The sequence below is a fragment of the Mesocricetus auratus genome, unplaced genomic scaffold, assembly GCF_017639785.1.
Source record: "Mesocricetus auratus isolate SY011 unplaced genomic scaffold, BCM_Maur_2.0 Super-Scaffold_100011, whole genome shotgun sequence".
Classification (NCBI taxonomy): domain Eukaryota; kingdom Metazoa; phylum Chordata; class Mammalia; order Rodentia; family Cricetidae; genus Mesocricetus; species Mesocricetus auratus.
The window spans coordinates 61,542,604-61,561,639 of NW_024429195.1; the positions used below are offsets into that span (position 1 = coordinate 61,542,604).

General features: G+C 38.9%; 1 protein-coding gene across 2 annotated transcripts in view; it reads left to right on the forward strand.

Annotated features, from left to right (window-relative positions):
• The first annotated feature begins 215 nt into the window (after window positions 1-215).
• Window positions 216-19,036, forward strand: part of Otogl (otogelin like) — a 132,154-nt gene continuing 113,333 nt past the window's right edge. For both annotated transcript variants that reach the window (XM_040754936.1, XM_040754937.1), the window contains exons 1-7: window positions 216-294; window positions 1,296-1,335; window positions 2,325-2,373; window positions 11,386-11,452; window positions 13,137-13,235; window positions 14,877-15,031; window positions 17,809-17,930. In XM_040754936.1, the coding sequence (XP_040610870.1) occupies window positions 216-294; window positions 1,296-1,335; window positions 2,325-2,373; window positions 11,386-11,452; window positions 13,137-13,235; window positions 14,877-15,031; window positions 17,809-17,930 (611 nt within the window). The remainder of the gene's footprint in view (window positions 295-1,295; window positions 1,336-2,324; window positions 2,374-11,385; window positions 11,453-13,136; window positions 13,236-14,876; window positions 15,032-17,808; window positions 17,931-19,036) is intronic.

Sequence of the window (19,036 nt, forward strand, 5' to 3'; positions counted from 1 at the left end):
GCATTGCTAATGAGAGACTCAGCCAAAGGGCTGACTGTGAGTTCTTAAAACCTCATTTGCTGAGTGCAGAAAGCTGGGGTTTTTCTTTCAGTTGCTTTATCCCATAACTGTATTCGTTTGAATTTGAGCACACAACGGACACTCACCCTTGTAAGATGCCCTCATAGTGAAGACCAGCAATTTGGTTTCAGATCAGGGAGAAAGACTCCACTGAAATGAACATTGTGAGAAAACTCAATTTAATGGTACCTTGGAGTGTTTTCTCGTTTCATATGCTGCTGTTTTCGTTACAAGGTAAGAACTTCTGTATTTTTGCCTTCATTTATCTTGTGCCCTTCTCTCTTGAAATCAATATAGTTTCCCTTTAAGTTAATTTTCAAGCATTGTGAGGTCATTAGAATAGATATGAACTGAATAACATTCAGGCATTTTTATTGAATCCTTAAGAATGTAGAGAATTTGAATCATTTTCTTGATATTTCTGATTTTTCTTTAGTGACTATTAAAAAACATGTCTTTATCATGATGTATTGCCACGCTAACTTACTCCTTTCAAACAAGATTTACAATTGTCTCCTGTATGTAATTAAAGCATTAGGAACTTTGTAATAGAGAGAAATAGAGTGCTTACACTCACTTCATATCATTAAAATCTAAAATAGTTCTTAGATCTAACCTTAACATTTGAGGTTATGAATTATTTTTCAATTTTCTATACATTAGAAAGTTTACCTATACATTAATTTTATTAAATGTTTTAATGGAGATGGCCTTTATTTAGTTTCTACTTTTTGATCTATGTTTTGGAACTTATGGGGGAAATGGAAGAAATGACAGAAGTGTGAAAGATGTATCAAAGTTGCTATCTCCCACTCATAGCAGCACTTGGCTCTCAAGGAAAAAGATGCAACTTCTGTGCTGGAGGGGCATTGGGATTGGCTTGCCCAACATGATCATTTTATGCCTTGTTTTGCATCATGCTTCAGCTTGCTAAATACTAAGTGGTAGGGCATGAATTAGAACAGTTCTGCCATTTCTTATCTAGCCGTCACTCCATTGTGTGATGCCACTGTATAAATCTACGGACATGGACCATAGTTTCTGGATTATGGTCACCTCAGATGTATCACAGATTACTTGCTGGTCAGGGTCCTCTGTAAAAGAATAAAATAGCTAGCAGAAATCCTCAATCTATACTTTAGAGTTTGGATAAAAGTGATCTGTTATATAGCAGAACACAGACCAAGCTATTTGTATGTCCTGCAGTCTCACCAGTCTTCGTTTGTCTCTGGCAGGGTACATTCGTGCATCGTCTATCCTGACAGAAACACCAGAGTGAGTACTTTTTTGTCTTTCTGTTCTGAAACACCAAGGGAATGAGAATATGCCAAGCTCAGCAGACAGTTCTATTTTTCAAAATAACAAGTGAAACATTGACAAAAAGCATGAGACGTTCTTCTTTGAAATATTTCCAAACATTAGAAATGAATGGGCATTCTCTTTCCTAATCAAAGGAAGATCTTGGTGTTGTCTACTGCCTATAGGTCCTAAAGAGACATTTCTTTCATTTAGCAGGTTTATAAAGGAATTACATCCAATAATATGTCTCTACATTTTAACTGTTGACTTACAGTATTGACTGCTAATATATTGTTAATATAAAATAAAACTGCTTTGAGTGATTAAATGACTAAAATGGTTCCAGTAATAAATAATGAACATAGTTTTTACTACTTTGCTTAATGAAAAGCAGAATTCTATTAATTGGATTTCAAAGAATACCTTTATTGATAAAATAATATAAAATATGAAATTCCATAAAGCAGGTGTGTGAGTTAGTGAATTAATGATTTGATTTGGATAACTAACAATTAGATGTCCTTAAATTTTTATATCACTCTACTTTTAAATGACATGGAACAGATGAAATTAGAATATCACATTGGAAAGGTAAATGTTCCCTTAATAAGTATCTACTTCAACAGACTCATGAAGTCCTAGGGAGGATAAACTATGCCTATTGGTGCTACAATACTACACTACTTTGTTTATTTCTCAATTTCAAAGTTCCTTCCTAAAATTCAGTTTATATCAGAGCCTAGAGAGATTTGGGGACAGTCCTGAACTTTGTAAAATGAGACAGCTCCACCACCCAAATCTTACCCTTCCAAAGAGGGGAGGGAGTGCTTTAAATGTTAAACCAAGAAAGACCTCTTTGATAAAGTGATGGAGATCTGGAGGAAAACACCAGCTCCCTCTTGGGAAAGGCTGTTCAGGTTGCCCAAGGGCCTCTGACTACACAAGTTCTTTGTGTTTTCTTGCAGAAGTGAGTTTCATGAAAAGGAACAGAAAAGAGCTCTGTTAGCATTACAGGTAGGTTAAGCCTCAGATGGAGAGAGGCAGAGAAATAATTCATTCCACTTTGGTCTCTGCTGTCACTACTACAATGAGACCTTTGTGGAAGGAATGAAATGCTAAAAACAAGACAGGAAGGAGCGTGAAGAGGTGAAGGCATTTCTCTGAAGCTCTTATTGTATTTTACTTTTTTGCGACCCTCAAATATATTCTCAGTTCACATTGATTTGTTTGGAATGAACCACTATTTTTCTTTCTTCTCATTCATCTCAGTAACCCATGCATAGGCTTCAGTGTCAAGGTGGACTGGATACCATCTATTTGCTGGAATGCTTGAATGATTTAGAAATTAAACACAATATTGGGTAGGACAATAGCAACATGGTAAACCCACCTAACAAGAAATGGAGAAAGACTGAGTTGTCACGAGCTAAATACAACAAAAGGGCATTAGGTATATCCTGATGTACTGACAGTCAGCTTTTATGTTTTCTAAAATCCAAATTATGGGTATTTCTGAAGAGCATCATACTGTAAATCTGAGAACATTTTGTCTGCTTCCTATTATATATAAGGGATGCTGGGTAACATGATTGCATTATCATCAAAATATGTTGGGATGTCCAAATGAATGAGTTTTAGAAAATATTTCTCTATGAAAGATGGGAAATAAACTAGAAATTTAATGTGGGAAAATACTTTTTTGGGGGGAAGTAACATAATTTGAGTATTTATGTAGTTATACAGGGAGCCTTTGATAAATCCTGAAATCCAAACTATTTCTTTTTTCAAAAATTATTTTTAATTATGTTTGGATGTGTGTCTACATGTGGGTATGTGCGCTTGAGCCTGAAGCATACTATCTCCTGGAGTTGGAGTTATAGATCGTTTTTTGAGTCGCCTGATGTGGGCGCTAGGCACTGAATTCAGCTCCTCTGGAAGAGAGCAGCAAGCAGTGAGCCATCTCTTCAATCTCTGAAATACAATTGTTATAAGTATTTCCTGCTAGGTACCTTCATGTGTATATTTTATTGTAGTAAACTGAAGAAAATGAGTAGATGCAGAGGGCAAATATATAGCAGGCTTTTTTGGGCTGCCAGTCTCCAAGTCATGACATGGAGACGTATTATTAATTATGAATGCTTGGCCTTAGCTTAGGCTCATTTCTAGCTAGCTCTTTTTTTAAATTTAACTTAGAAACATGAATGTTTCACATGTCACCCTCCTCCCTTGTCCCTCCACCAGCCTCCCCCAGCCCTCCACCCAATTCCCACATCATTACCCAGGGAGGGTGAGGCTCTCCTTGGGGGAATCTCCAAAGTCTGTCATTTCATCCGGGGCAGGACCTAGCCCTTCCCCATGTGTCCAGGCTGACAGAGCATCCCTCTACTTGGAATGGGTTCCCAAAGATCATTCATACACCATGGTAAACACTGATCTACTACCTAAGACTCCAGTGATTTCAGTGGCCTCCTCCCTGATACTACATTCTTGGAGTCTGTTGGCCTCTCAGGCATCAGTCTGGGATTCAAGAGCTCCCCCTTATCCGGTCAGCTATCATTGTGGGTTTCATCATCATGGTTTTGACCCCTTTGCTCATCACTCCTCCATCTCTGTCACTGGGTTCCAGGAGTGCAGTTCAGTGTTTATTTAGCTGTGTTTATCTGCTTCCATCAGTCACTGGATGAAGGTTCTAGGATGGCATATAGGGTAGTCATCAACCTTACCATCAAGGAGGGGCTATTAATGTAGTCTCTCCACTATTGCTTAGTTTGCCAGTTGTGTTATCCTTGTAGATCTCTGGAGATCTCACTAGTGTTAGCTCTCTCCTCAAGCCTATAATGGCTCAGTCTATTATGGTATCTCTCATCCTGCTCTCCTCTGTTCTTACCTTGACTCAATCTTCCTGCTCCCCCATATCTTCTTCTCATGTCCTCTTATTTTCATATTTTTTTCCTGGCTCCCTCTCCCCTCCCCTGATGTTCACAGTCTGCTCAGGAGATCTTGCCTCATTCCAATTCTCTGGGGTATCATGCATCTCTCTTGGGAATTTCCCTATTTCCCAGACTCATTGGCACTGGGATTGTAGGATGACACTCCCCGATCCATGTCTAAAATCCATATATGAGTGAGTACATACCATGTTTGTCTTTTTGTGTCTGGGTTACCTCACTCAGGATGGTTTCCTCTAGTGCCATCCATTTGCCTGCAAATTTCAAGATTCCATTGTTTTTTTCCACCGAGTAGTACTCCATTGTGTAAATGTACCACATTTTCTCTATCTACTCTTCAGTTGTAGGGCATCTAGTTGCTTCCAGGATCTAGCTATTACATATAATGCTGCAATGAACATACTGGAACAGACATCCTTGTTGTGTGAATGGGTGTCTTTTGGGTATATACCTGAGAGTGGAATTGCTGGGTCTTGTGGTAGACTGAGTCCCATTTTCCTGAGGAATCTCCACACTGATTTCCATAGTGGCTATTCAAGTTGGCACTCCCACCAGCAGTGGAGGAATGTTCCCCTTTCTCCACATCCTCTCCAGCACAAACTGTCATTGGTGTTTTTGATTTTAGCCATTCTGGCAGGAGTAAGATGATACCTCAGAGTTGCTTTGATTTGCTTTTCCCTAATGGCTAATGATGTTGAACAATTTCTCAAGTGTCTCTCTGCCATTTTATACTCCTCTATTGAGAATTCTCTATTTAGTTCACAGTCAGCAAGGCAAAAAGACACCCCACAGATTGGGAAAAGATATTCACTAACCCCACATCTGACAGAGGGCTGATCTCCAAAATTTACAAAGAACTCAAGAAGCAAGTCTCCAAAACACCAAAGGATCCAACTAAAAAATGGGTGACTGAACTAGCTATCTCTTTTTTAAACTTAAATGAATCCATTTCAATTAATCTGTGTACTGCCCTGAGGCTTGTTTACCTTATTCATATACTGTCTATCCTGCTTTCCTTTGTGTCTGTCTGTCTGGCCCCCATATGACTGGCTCTCCTTTTTTGTCTCTGTACACTAGCCCTGCCTGCTCCTCCTCTGCCTAGCTATTGGTCATTCAGCTCTTTTATTAAATCAAAATGGTACCTTAGGCAGGCAAGGTAAAACAGCAACACATCTTTACATAGTTAAACAAATGCAGCATAAGCAAACACAACACATCTTTATAGTTAAACAATTATTCTGCAGCACAAACAGGTATAACATATCTTTACTTAGTTAAAGAAACACTTTATTCATGAACGCAAATGTGATATAATGGTTTGACAATTTAGAAGACAAAACAAATTCATTTTTTGGTTGAGATTAGAGATTCTGGTGTGTGTGTGTGTGTGTGTGTGTGTGTGTGTGTGTGTGTGTCTGTGTGTGTGCTTGTTTATATTTTGGTGTATTTGTACATGGACAAGTATATTCACTGTACTTGCTCTGTGGAGGCCAGAGCTTGATGTTAGGTGTTGTCTTAGGCTTTTATTGTTGTGAAGAGATATTATGACCATGGCAACTCTTATAAAGGGAAACATTTAATTGATGGGGCCTGCCCACTTACAGTTCAGAAGTTCAGTCCATTATCATCATGGCAGGAAGCAGGCAGATATGGTGCTGGAGAAGGAACTGAGAGTTCTACATCTTGATTTAGAGGCAACAGGAAGTTGACTGACAGTCACACTCAGGGAAGCCTGAGCAAAAGAGACCTCAACGCCCACACCTGCAGTGACATCATTCCTCCAACAAGATCACTCCTCTGAATAGTGCCACTCCCTTTGGGGGCCATTTTCTTTCAAACCATCACAAGTTTGAAGCCCTGTGCTTCATTTTTTTGAGACAGAGTTTTTTTTTCCTTCTAACTCTGAAGTTTTCTGGCCAGGGAGTCCCAGGACACTCTCCCTTTAGTGCTGGTATACAAGGCATGTAGCACTCTCCATGGCTTCTTAAATACAGTGTTTTTGTTAATCCTTTGAGGATTCCACAGAACATATTTTAACCACACTTACCCCTATCTCCTCTCCCAGCTTCTCCCAATCAACCCCATCCTTTTTTGTCCTTCCCAAATTAATGTACTCATTGTTTTAAATTACCCACCTAGTCCAGTTTATGTTGCCCATATACTCATGTGTGTGGAGCTACCTCCTGGAGAATGGTTGACCTACGAGGAGCCAGTGCTGTAAATAAAACTGACTCTGCCAGAAGTCATGAGCTATCAGGTGCTCCTTAGTTAATGGTGGCAGTGCATGGTCTCCCTGTTTCCTGCTGGACTGTTGACTGGCTTCATTTTGTGGGGGTCTTATTCAGACAACCACAGCTACTGAGTTCACTCGTGCAGCACTTCTGTCATGTCTGGAAGATGCTGTTTCAGTCCAGGCACCCCTGACCTCTGGATCTTTACAATCTTTCACACATTCTTTCTCCACAGCCACTGGGGTAATATAAATGATTCATTTGTGGCTCAGCACTCCACAGACGCTAATTCTCTGCACTTCGATCAGTTTCGAATTTCTGTGTTAACCACCACCCACTTCGTAAAGAAACTTCTCTGAGAGCTGAACTAATCTATAAATACATGTGAATTTAGAGGGCAGTTTGCTACAATGTCTCTTTAGCAAAATAATAGTAGCCGATTCATCTCTGAAACCTTTGAGCTACCCAACCGTGGATTCTTGGCCTGATTTACAGTACCAGACATGTGTTTCCACAGACAGGCCTTAAATCCAACTAGAGGTGCTTGGTTGACCCTGTAACATTTGTGCCACCATTGTACCAATGGGCACACCATGCCAGTCAGACCACTGCTGTAGCTCTCAGGGTTCACAACTCAGTAAGTCATCAATCTTCCTTTATCCCCTGAAGCCCATTTGGCGCCTTTTGGTACTGTGAAAGCCACCCAACAGGGAAGCTTCCTGTTCAATATCGGATTGTTTTTTTTTTTCACATCCTGTGAGCAAGGTTTATTGTACATGGCTTTGGTGTTTTATGCAGATGTTGGAGATTCAAACTCAGACGCTTATGGTTCCATAGCAAGTACTTTATCCACCGAATCATCTTACTTGTCATGGGGTCTTTAAAAAATTAGAAAAGCAGTGGAAATAATAATTCGGTTAAAGGAGTGTTTTGTATTTGAGAAGCTGCAGTAGGAGGATAGTAAGCTTCGGTCTAGTCTGGGCTGAATAGGGAGAACAAAACAAACCACCAAAAGAATGCTTGTGTACAAAAAAAAATTCTCATATCTCATGTGAAGTAGTTACTGTGATGATTTGAGGGATATGCTTGCCAATAGAGCATAATAACCACAAAAAGCCATCAGCATAACTTAGTAGAAAAATCTGGTGATACAAAAAATCCTTACATTCTGTTGAACATTCTAGATTGAAAACATTTGTGAACTGTGCCCTAAAGGGACCTATAGTGAGCTCCGTGGATGGGACTGACTCACGGTGTATGCACATGTTATCAGGATCCGTGTAATCTGCCCACTAGGACTTAGGTTAATGCCTTCCTCTGTTACTAGGTGGAGATGCGCTTTTTATGTCTTGGTGTCCATTTTAGGCAGGATGAAGAGCAGGAGACTTGCTTGCACTTCTGTTTCCCATAGCCAGCTAATGTGTCAAGATCATTTAATGTCAATTAAATTCTCAAAGGAGAAATATGACAGGGAGCAATGAGGTTACAGTCGTGCACTGCCCCGCTTAGAAATAGGCTTGAAGGCCATTCGTGTTCAGTTCGTTCCTCTGCTGTAAGCAAACACCACTGACGATGGATAACTGTCCTCAGAAATATGCTGGCATTGACGTAAACAAGTAAAGCCTCGGCATAGACTTCTATAAATGGCATACATGTCAGTGTTACAGTGATTTCCCTATACAGTGCCCGTCTCTGTGGTGCTGACCACCTTCCTGTGGAGGTGAGATCAGGAAGGAGAAGGAATGGGCTGTCCTATAAGTGTACCCACTGTCACATTGTTTGCATTCAGTAATTCTTCTGAAGCAGGCTGAGACCAACCGAGATTTGAGTGAAGAGTTTTTGGGAAATACACAAAGAAGGATCAGATAAAAGTGAGAGGAGAGAGAAGGAAAGTGCAATATGGGACATGTTAATGGGCGGCTTCCTAATGGAGACATCTGGGGCTTGGTCTTATTAGGAACATGATAAGGAACCCTGGTAGCCTGTCACTCTTGCTTCTGCAAGGGATAGGGAAACTGGGATATTTCCCATCGATTTCTGTTTCTTTACTAATCAAAAGAGGAGCTAGTGTGTCTTAGATATTTTAGAAGTCCTGTGTGGACTCTGCCCTGAAGCACAGACAGAACGAAGTCTGGACTTAGAGGCTCTGCATGTCCACAGGAAGCCAGGTGAATCTGAGACGGGCTGAAACCACATTCCTAGTCACAGCTCTACACACGAGAGGCAGGTTCCCATTTGAATAACATCTTTTGTTCCTTTCAGTTGGTACTTGTTGCAGACGTACCAGGCGTCATGTTGTATACATATAAATAAAAATAGCCATGCTCGTAATTTAGAAATTCCATGTCTCCAGGATCTGTAGAAATATCATTTCTGTTCAAATGGTTTATCGAGCCTGAGTTGCCATGAATTATGTTATGTACCTAACACAAGAAAGAAAATGCCCTACTTATCAAAGTGGTACACTATTCTGAGTTCGGATATGCTCCAAAGCTAAAACCTAGTGTGAAGCTTTACAATGGTGAAATGCATTATGGTTCTGGGTAAACAGAGAGATGCTAAATTGTTAGGAAGCTGGTGTACTAAGTAGTCATTGAGATTTTTTTTTGGAAGTTCAAAGTTGAGTGGATCAAGAAACAAAAGTATGCATTTGCTTTGGTCCAGTGTTATACAGTATATTCAATTTTAAAATTACATTTATTCATTGTGTGTGTGTTTATTCATGCATATGTATAGTGTGTAGTGTGTGTGTGTGTGTGTGTGTGTGTGTGTGTGTGTATGTGTGTGCTCTTGTGCCCTGGAAAGCACATGGATGTCAGAAAACAAGTTTTGGGAGCCTCTTCCTTTTTCCATCATGTGGTCATGGGAATCCAACTTAGATCAGTGAACTTTACCTGCTGAGCTATCTTGATAACCCCTACATTCCATTTCACTTAGTAATAGTAAGAGGCAGTAAGCCTATAATTCCTATTATGTGAATGATGGTATTATTAAAGTGTTAGTTGTTTCACTTTTCGCTGTTACTCATTTTTGTCTACTGGGAAACTGAGGCCACATGGACTAGATAATTTGGTCAAGTACTTAGGCCAGTTTGAAGCAGATTCGAAGCAGCTATACATTTGTCAAACACCAAAGGTGATATATTGGTTTCCATTTCAAGTACTGGCATCAATTGTTTCAGAGCCAAAGAGCTTCGAAGATGGTATCAAAAGCAATGTTGATGTCCTTTTGATGTAGGCAGCTGGAAACAATATGGTGGGAGCAAGAATTAAACTCAACATCATGGTGAAATCACAGCCATAAACTGACAATTGAGTCTAACTTTTTTGAAGATAAGACAAATAGAAATGGAAGAGACTGAGCAGTGAGGATAAAACATGGACAAATTCGTGAGGAGGAAATAATGAGCTTATGAACTTGGAGCCACAGAATGGGAAAAGAGGTTTAGAAGTGAATCTTTAAGAGTCTTCAACAAATAGGAGACTCTAATATTAGTATCAGATAACATGGGGTGAGTTCTCTTGATCAGAGAATGTACTGAGGGGCTAAGGAGAGGGATCGGTAGGTACCTGCCAGGAAAGCCCAAGGACCTGAGTTTGATCCTCAGTAGAAAGCCAGCCAGTTTTAGCCTTTTACAACTAGTCCCAGGACGGGGAGACAGAGACAGGAAGATCTTTGGAGCTGATTGGCTAGTGAGTTTAACTGAATCCCTGGGCTCCAGGTTCAGTCAAGAGACCCTGTCTCAATAAACAAGGTGGAGATTAACTGAGGAAGTCAGCAAATATCTATCTCTGACCTCCATAGGCAAATGTACATCCCTATGTTTACATATGTGAACAAGTGTACACACACACACACACACACACACACACACACACACAGAGGAAAAAATGCCGAAATGGAAAATGCTTAAATCACAATTCTTGTGTGTGAGCATGATCAGAATTAGAGAAGAAAGGACCTTGCTCCTCACATAACATCATTCATCATTCTTGTCTTGCATCCCCCTTTCCCTAATGTCATCAGCTGTCTAATTTGGTAATCATGTGGCAAGGTTTGAGTGTATGTCTTCAGGTGAACATACAGTGCTACTGGGAAGGATATGACCTGAACTATACATGGGAATTGAGTTGGACTGGAATTCTTCAACTAATTAGCTTTAATACCCTGCAATTGTTCACAGTGTCTTAAATCTCAATATTTCATAATTATTCTTTAAAATAATATCAGTTTCTTTATTGCTGGTCTTCTGTGGGAATCACTAAAGGTTAGAGGATGGTGTTTTACTTCGTTGTTATACCATACACTGAAGCAGTGTCATGACTGTTCCCATTTTACAGGTGACCTAATGGAAGAATTGCACTGATAGGAAATGTGCCTGAGTATAAGTCAAGGGTCAGATGGTCTTTCTGTGAGTGGTGCTTTCACAGTCAGGCACTCAGGCAGGTCACCACTGAGTGCTAGTGTACTGACCCTGAGCATTTCCCCCCTAACTCATCTGTACCTGGAAATGTTAGAGAACTGATACTTTTTTATGAGAACAGACCAGCTAGTATAAATGCAGTCTGGGATCCTGTTCACAAAGGGATGATGGACGTGGGTAGGAGCAAGTGGGGATGAGACTGCAGAGGACAAATACCTTGCCCAAGTTACCAAAGAGACAAAAAGAAGACGTGAAGCCAGTTCTGACTACCACACCAAGGGAACCCTTCCTCTCTCACTGAGATGCTCTCAATAACTAAAAGATCCATTAAGTCAGCACTTTATAATTTCTATATTTATAAATGCCTTCCAGAATTTTTCATCTGCTTGTGTGACTAATTTGCATTTTTATTTCTCTTTTAAAGTTTGAAGCAACCTCTCCAAGATACTTTTTCCATGAAGCTATTAATTGGGGTGAGAGTAAAATTAAAGGTCAGTGTGGAGACCTGTTCTTTTGTATGTGGTGTCTTTGGAGATCCCTTCGGGGGCAATATTAAATCAGTTCCGATTGTCTCCATCTACACTGGAGGGCACTGAGCCAGGCAGTGATAATAGCTACTGTTTAAGTTCCTGTCCTATACAAATCCAAACTGTTTTTAGGAATGGCTGGAATTAAACGTTTAGACAAGGCTGACGGTGCTGTGACTGGTCAAAGCATCAGTGGGCACCAGTAGATTTTCCTTTTGTTTCAAATCAATATCCTGTCTCTTCACTCCCTGGCATCCGAATTTTGCCTCAGTAGTTAGTTTGCTATTTCTATTAAGCAGATGGCTGGTGGTAGCTTCAAATTTAAAGAAACAGAAGCAATTCCTACCATTATGTTTAAAGTCACAGTGATCCCTTTTACATTTAGTTTGCTATTTGCTTTCAGGAGAGTAAGCAACTTTGTAAATACATTTTCAAAAAAGATGTATTTGTTTATCTAAATATCTAAATAGATAGCCACCCATTGGAAAAATGTAAGACTACTTGATCCAAGATAAAGTTTAAAGACAGGTGCATCTCTTAAAGAAAAACCAAATTGCTTGTACGTTTATGAAAGACATTATTTCACCTATTTTTTGGTAAAGTATAGTTTTAAGTTAAAATAGTTCATTTTTTTCCTTACCTAAAATTTACCTAGAGCACTAAAGGCTTTGAAATGTAAAGAGAAATCAGTGGGTGTTTGGAGGAAGAATGACAAGAGGACTTAGTTCTTGTGTTTGGCAGACTGTGTTTGTTTTTGCAGTTGATACGTGTCTTCACCAACATGACATCTTCCAGACAGGTCCAGCTTCTTTAGCAAGATTTCACAGTGACTCAAAGATGTGCTCTTTGTTCCTCATGTGTTCCTGGGTTCCTTTCAGTCTGGGCTTTGCCAGTTGCCCTTGTCTTCTCCTTATCATTAGGACTTGTCAGGAGTCATTTGACTTCTTAAATCCTTAGGAGATGCCTGTGAAATTAGGGAAAACTCGCAGCATTTCCCTTCTTCTTTTTAATGTATTTGTTTGGGGCAAGGCTTCTTTCCACAAAAAAGTTTTTTTTTTCAGAAGTGACTTTTGCTTCTGCCTCAACTTTGTTAAGCACAGGTTCCAAAGACTGAGTCATTTATAGCCAAGTCTCTGTATTAGTGGGCAGACTTCAAACGACATGTGTGTCACCCTTCTCCTTAAAGGTGGCAATTTCCTTTTGAGTTTTAGGCTTTGCTTGCACCCTCCCCAAAGTTAGCAAGGTCTGAGTTGTTATTCAGCACTGTGCTTGCTCCTGGAGAAAAGGCTAGTGGGATGCATTCCAAACTCTGTGCAGAGCATCAACTACAGCTTGGGTATTTCTGGTTCTCATCATCTGGGACAGGGATTCCTTACATGGGAACCTGACCTTTCAATTGCTCGAAGGAGGTTAACCTCTTCTCTCAAAGTCCTTTAAGATCTGAAAGCCTGTCTTTCTTGCTTCACAGCACACATAATGAAATGAATAGATAGAGATGTGATGGCTTAATTCTTTTGTACCACAAGGCAAAAGGCCCAGGGTTCTGTTTAAGTTAATAGTGTTACAGTTAGTCCAAGCTAGATCATGACATATTGTGTTTATATGAACTGATCCATGCCAGAAGATAAGTTATTATTTTGCCCCTCAGGTTCTTGTCCTCATGAATGCCTTAATGGGGCTTTCTGTTCTAAGATGGGTACGTGTGACTGTCAAATATTCCAAGCTCTCGGAACAAGGTGCCAGATTGGTAAGTTTCAGGGATATTTATGAGAGAATCATGGGAGATGAAAGAGAACATTAAGTCATGATTTGCTTGCAAGTATTTGTCCTTTGGGACTTGGGACATTAACTTAGAGAGCTCCTTATTTATTTTCATCAATTTTAAGTAATCTAGAAACAGTGTAAAAGAAAATAGATGTCTGTGCTCTCCTTCCCACCCATCTCTATTTCCTCAAGAAATGTTTTTACTACGTTTCATTGCACTAGCCTAAATAGTAACACTTTTCACTTATGTCTCTGTTTTACTTTCACTTGAAACTTCTCTTTGTGTTTAATTAGTTGGATATTCAGTATATAGACTAGAAATAGTACTGAGAGTCCTTAAGGTATGAAGGATTATTATTTTTTTTACTATTTTTATCCACAGTGTCTAAGGTAGGATCTTATGTTAATACTTACCAACAGATATGAGCCAATATTTTAACTGTTTGCGAGACCATGTGTATATGCTAATAATACAGACTTGCTTCTGCAACTAACGGTGCATAATAGGTAAGACACACTTGAACTTGAGTGCTCTGGAGGAAGTGCAGGATGTAAGACGCACTGCCAAGGAAGACCGCCTGCACGATGAGCCAGGCTGTATCTTTTCCTGAGTGGACCAAAGTTGGCCTGAGCTAATAAATTTAGGTAAATGTTTCAAAAAGGAGGAGACACTGAGATTGACCCTTATCTTTCTGTTTTTCCCAGAGTATATGAAAAGTCATAGCAAAAATTACTGCTTTTTAATGTTATTATAAGTGAAGCCTTTAAGATATGAAAATGTGAGGGGACTGTGGGATGATCCAGTAGAGAAAAATCCTTATTGCCCGGCATGCTGATGGGGAGTTGTGTCCCCAGGACCCACATATTTCTAGGTAGAAGGAGAGAAGCAATACTACAAAGTGGCTCTCAGACACCTGCTTTTGTGACACAATGTGACCCCATACACACCACACCCTCAATAGCAATAATAAGTAACACAGATAAAAATAAAATTGAGTAGAAGTTTATCTAGAGGACAGGCATGAACATAATAGATGAAGTTCTTTGATTTAAAATAAATATTGTTTTAAATTTCACCAGTTTGAGGTCATCATTTTCAAGATTCCAGGAAACAGAATGATTCATGTTTCCAGCTCCATTTTCCAGGCACAGAAACATGGTTTTTTGTGTCATTTATTTTTCTTTCTGAATACCATAAAGACTTTTTGAAAAAATTATAGGGACTGGTATTTTTATGCTGTCTGCGCTGTTATGGGATATTCCATGGTAACATTCTTTCTTTTTTGAGTCATTCATTTGCATTGTTGACATCATCATCTTCTTGTATCCCCCTCTTTACTATTCTTTTTTTTTTCTGGATCCTTCTCTTGGAAACAAAAATTAGGGAGTTTCTAACATAAGTCTTTTCTTCATAGCAATGTGGAGACTGGGTTTTGTTGAAGGAATTTGATAGTTTTAAGATCAGCTCATAGTTCGATGCTACTTGTTTCTTCCTGTACCATGGACTACTAAAAGGGGAGAAATACTTATTTCTGTGAAAATTACAATTACTTATCATGACGGAACATTTTGAGATAGACATGATTTATTTTACACTACTGAATACTATTTTATTTCTTTTTAGTTCCAAACATGGGAAGTGGCAGAGATGGGATTTGCAAAACCTGGGGACAGTATCACTTTGAAACATTTGATGGAATCTACTATTACTTCCCAGGAAGCTGTTCTTATATATTTGCAAAGGACTGTGGTAATTTGGAGCCGCAGTACACAGTATGGGTAGGTGATGTTTTAAAGGTATTGGGCAAATTACAAGAAATGGACAACAATTATAGAACATTTAGTGCTCTACCCTTAATGGAATGTCCAAATTTGTGGCCACATTAGTGTAATTCTATTGAGATGGTGACTGGCATGTTAGCAACAGGGATTGAATCCATGAAAGAGCATCTTACAGGCTGTGGAGAAATACGTGTTTATTACTATGGCAACTCTCATCGATGTCACTGATGTTTGGGGTTTATTTGGTGATTTGAAAGAGGGTAAAATCAGATATTAAATCTATTCGTATTTTCTCCCTCCTTGCTATTTTAACTTGAGATGCCCACCTGCTTTCATTTTTAAAAAATGCTCCTCCTGGGCTAGAGAATATTGCTCATTGGTATGGCAAATTTTTAGCATGCAAAAGTCCCTGGTTTGGAGCCTTAGCTCCTAAAATAGATAAGTAAATAAAAATATACAACAAAAACCACTCTTGGTGTGTAGAGGAAGCTGGTGTTTATGAATTATGCCATTGCTAGCATGAATCATGTCATTGTTAGGTAGATTCATGCTACATGGTAGAGCTCATAAAACTACATGGTATAGCTCATAAAACTAGCTCTTGGCTTCAGAGTTCCTAAGTCTAATGAATTGCTAGGAAATTTCTCAAAATTCAGATCCCAAAGAGCAGTAACTGAAGCAAGGATACTAGGGATCTCCTTTCCCATTTACCAAAACATCTCAAATCAAAGCTAGGGGAGGACTGTGCAATCCCATTTAAAAACTGAAGTTTGGTATTTGTTTCACTTGTAAATCATGTTGTAGTTGTCTGGATTTCTGCTTGCTGGGTAATGCAAGCATTGCATCTATTCCCTGGGTCTGCAATCTTCTAAGCTAGTGAGGTATACTGAATGTTAAATTTGGGTGCAGTGGGATAAACAGAAAGTCTATTTGGGAAAGAGAAGAGTGGCCCCATTTGAGTGCTTGTAAGGCCCTACCCTTCATTTTTTTCATTGTTACTTAGCATTCTGCCCCCACCCTCCAGAATTCTGGTTTCTTCAACCTCCTTGACCTCTAATTAAAATGTTCTCTTTCAATGTCTCATTCTTTTGAGAACAAAGGTGTCAACTAGATAATCTATCTTGTAACATGCTACAGTGCAGAATGCAGAACCCTGCTCCCACAGTTAAGGGATGGCTCCCACAGTTTCTTTTCAACCAAGAAACATGTTTGCTTAAACACTATCTTACTGGCTATAAAAGTAGTTTTGCTCTTTTTTTGAATATTTGAAAAAATCAAGAGTCTGAAACTTACAAGGCCTGTCATTCAAGGGATGCCTTTTTTAATAGTTTCATGTATTTTCTTCTAGGATTATTTCTTAGGATTTTATGCAAATTCATAAATTGAGATGATATTGTTTTTCTCTCTTATATTTTAATTGAGTGTTATATTAAGAACTTTTCTCTGACATTTGGAGAAGGCTTGTTTGTCTAATGTGAGGCTGAGCAAGGACACTTTGGTTTCATTAGCAAAGCCTCCATGTTTTGGTATGTGTCAACCTTCCCCCATTTTGTTCTCTAAAAAGGAATCCTTCAACAATCTGAATGGGATTGGATGATGGTTCCTGGATATTGAGAATGTTTTAGTCAAATTCCTTCCTCTTGTCTTTTTTGGTTAAGTAGGTTAAGTAGGCTTCTAGGTTTCCCCCATGGCTTCTCCTCAAGCCCCCATCCTTTCCAGAATTTGACTGCCTCAGAGAAGTTTTAATTAGGCTAGCATCTAAAATCCTCCTTAAATCTTGACATGTATATCCCATGTATTCTCTTTGCTTAATATTTTTAATGTGATCCAACACTATGTATTTATTTCTATTTAGTTGTACATGTTACTTGTTTTCCTGTCATGGAATTTAAATTAAAGGCAAGCAGGTATTTTTGTCAGTTTTATTGATGGCTATATTCCTAGAATGTGTGTTAGATAAATAATAAGTCAATATTTGCAACTTACATGTTGAATTAATATGTTAAAATGTCTTATTCTTAGTGATTTTCTTATCCTTTTCACTTTTGAAAGTTCTTTTGCATTTGTTTACTTATCTACTTTCCAGTTGCCTTGTAGTTTTATGATTTATATTTTAGTTTTTGAGCCATCTGAAATTAATGTTGAGCCAAGGTAAGAGCATTGTTTCTTTTCACCTGTTCTTATTCTATCCCTTTTCCTTGTTTTATCTTTTTCTCAGTGAACTGAATTCCTCCTGATGTCTGAAGAAATAATTTCTTTATCCTTTAAATAGTTTCTTTCTCTTCTAAAGTATTTGGGAATGAAGGAAATCAATTTTATTATAAATGAAGTCATGTTCACTTTCTCAGCATATAAATAGTGCTTGCTATTGAGCTCCATTCAACATTCTCTTATAATAATCTATAGATACCCTAACAGGGACACAAATACTACAAATGTGTTTCCTTGTGTTGCTTATGATTTTTATGTCCAACTAATTTTTCCCCCAGCATATCTCATATAGATTCAGAGTATTATCTTTTAACATGCAGAGGTGAAGGTGAGCTTACAAATATCCTGAATGAGTTGCATTTTATAAAATTAATTGTATTGTTTGATTTTGAGATAAATATTATTTTCCTCTTAAAAATCCTAAGTGTAAGTGTAGTCCTCACTTTGTAGAGTAACAGGGGACTAGTGATGCTGTGAGTTGTAAAGGGAAACTGTGGGTTTAGTTGCCCGTGTGGATCCTTGTGGTGTTTCCCATGCTTTCTTTCTGTTTTCCTTCCTTCCAGGTCCATAACAGCCCAAAGTGCCTTGGTTCTGTGTATTCTTGTTATCGTTCAATCAGCTTATTCTTTTCAAACCAAGAAGAAATTAGAATTTATGGTCATGAAATAAAAATGAATGGAATCAGGTATGACGAGAAAAAAATGGTCCATAAAGAAGGCACTGGACATTGATTAAAATTTCAGATGTCTCAGACTGGAAGTGAATCATGGAGAGCAGGAGTAGCGGATGTGTTATTCAGTTGACTTTGGCAGTAGTGTTGCTTCAGTGGTGCTGCAGCCTACCATGCAGCTAGGACTCTAACTGGTCCACATCCTACTGTGTCTGATGTAGGTGGATCTGCAAAGGTGCACCTGAGATATTTTCCCCAGGGCATCATCAAGAACTGGCTTTATGTACTTTTCCTTCATAGAACATCTTTCAAAAAATTGACTTTATTTTCTCTTGGAAAGTATTCTGGAAGTACTCCCAAGTCTGTGAGAATGAGTCTTGGGTGTCACTTGAGAGTTTCCATTGAAGCCTTGACAAAGGCCCTGAGCCAGTAAATAACTGTCCTTGTTGATAGATCAGAGCAGCCACTGTGGCCTCCTGCTTGCTAACAACATGACCTGAGAGGTTTTGGGAAGGGGATGTTTGTTAGGTAGAGATTTTGTACAGTTAAAACTGGGAATCCTGGGGAATAATTTCCCTTCCAATCTAAATAATTACAAAAACACCCAGCTTAACACATTTCCTAGCTGAGCTATGCCAGAAAAAGTAAATAGTGAGATGGAACAGATTTATCCATCATTCAGAACTCACTGTTGGGTGTGTGAACTATGGGATTCTTTCCAGTGTAGTGCACACATGATGTTTTTCCTCCATGTAGACTCAGCTAGGGACAGGAGCACTGCTGTGAAAAGGTGGGCATCAGGGAATGTCATGTTAGTCCTGCAACCAAGAGCAACCCTTACCCAGTTTGTAGGTTATTTGATTTTTAATGCCTTTTTCTCTTGGTACAAGGTCTTGACCCACATTTCTTCTGACCTGGTACTTGCTATGCAGCCTAAGCTGGCTGAGGACTCATAGGAATCCTCTTTGGCTAAGCCATCTGAGTGTTGGGGAAGCAAACATAGACCACAGGGCCCGGATTTCTGGGCTTATTGTTTTCTTATCACTGTTTATTATTATTTTAAATAAAGTTGAAGATTTTTTAATGTTTTAGCATTTTAGATAAGAATGTTAACAGAAAAT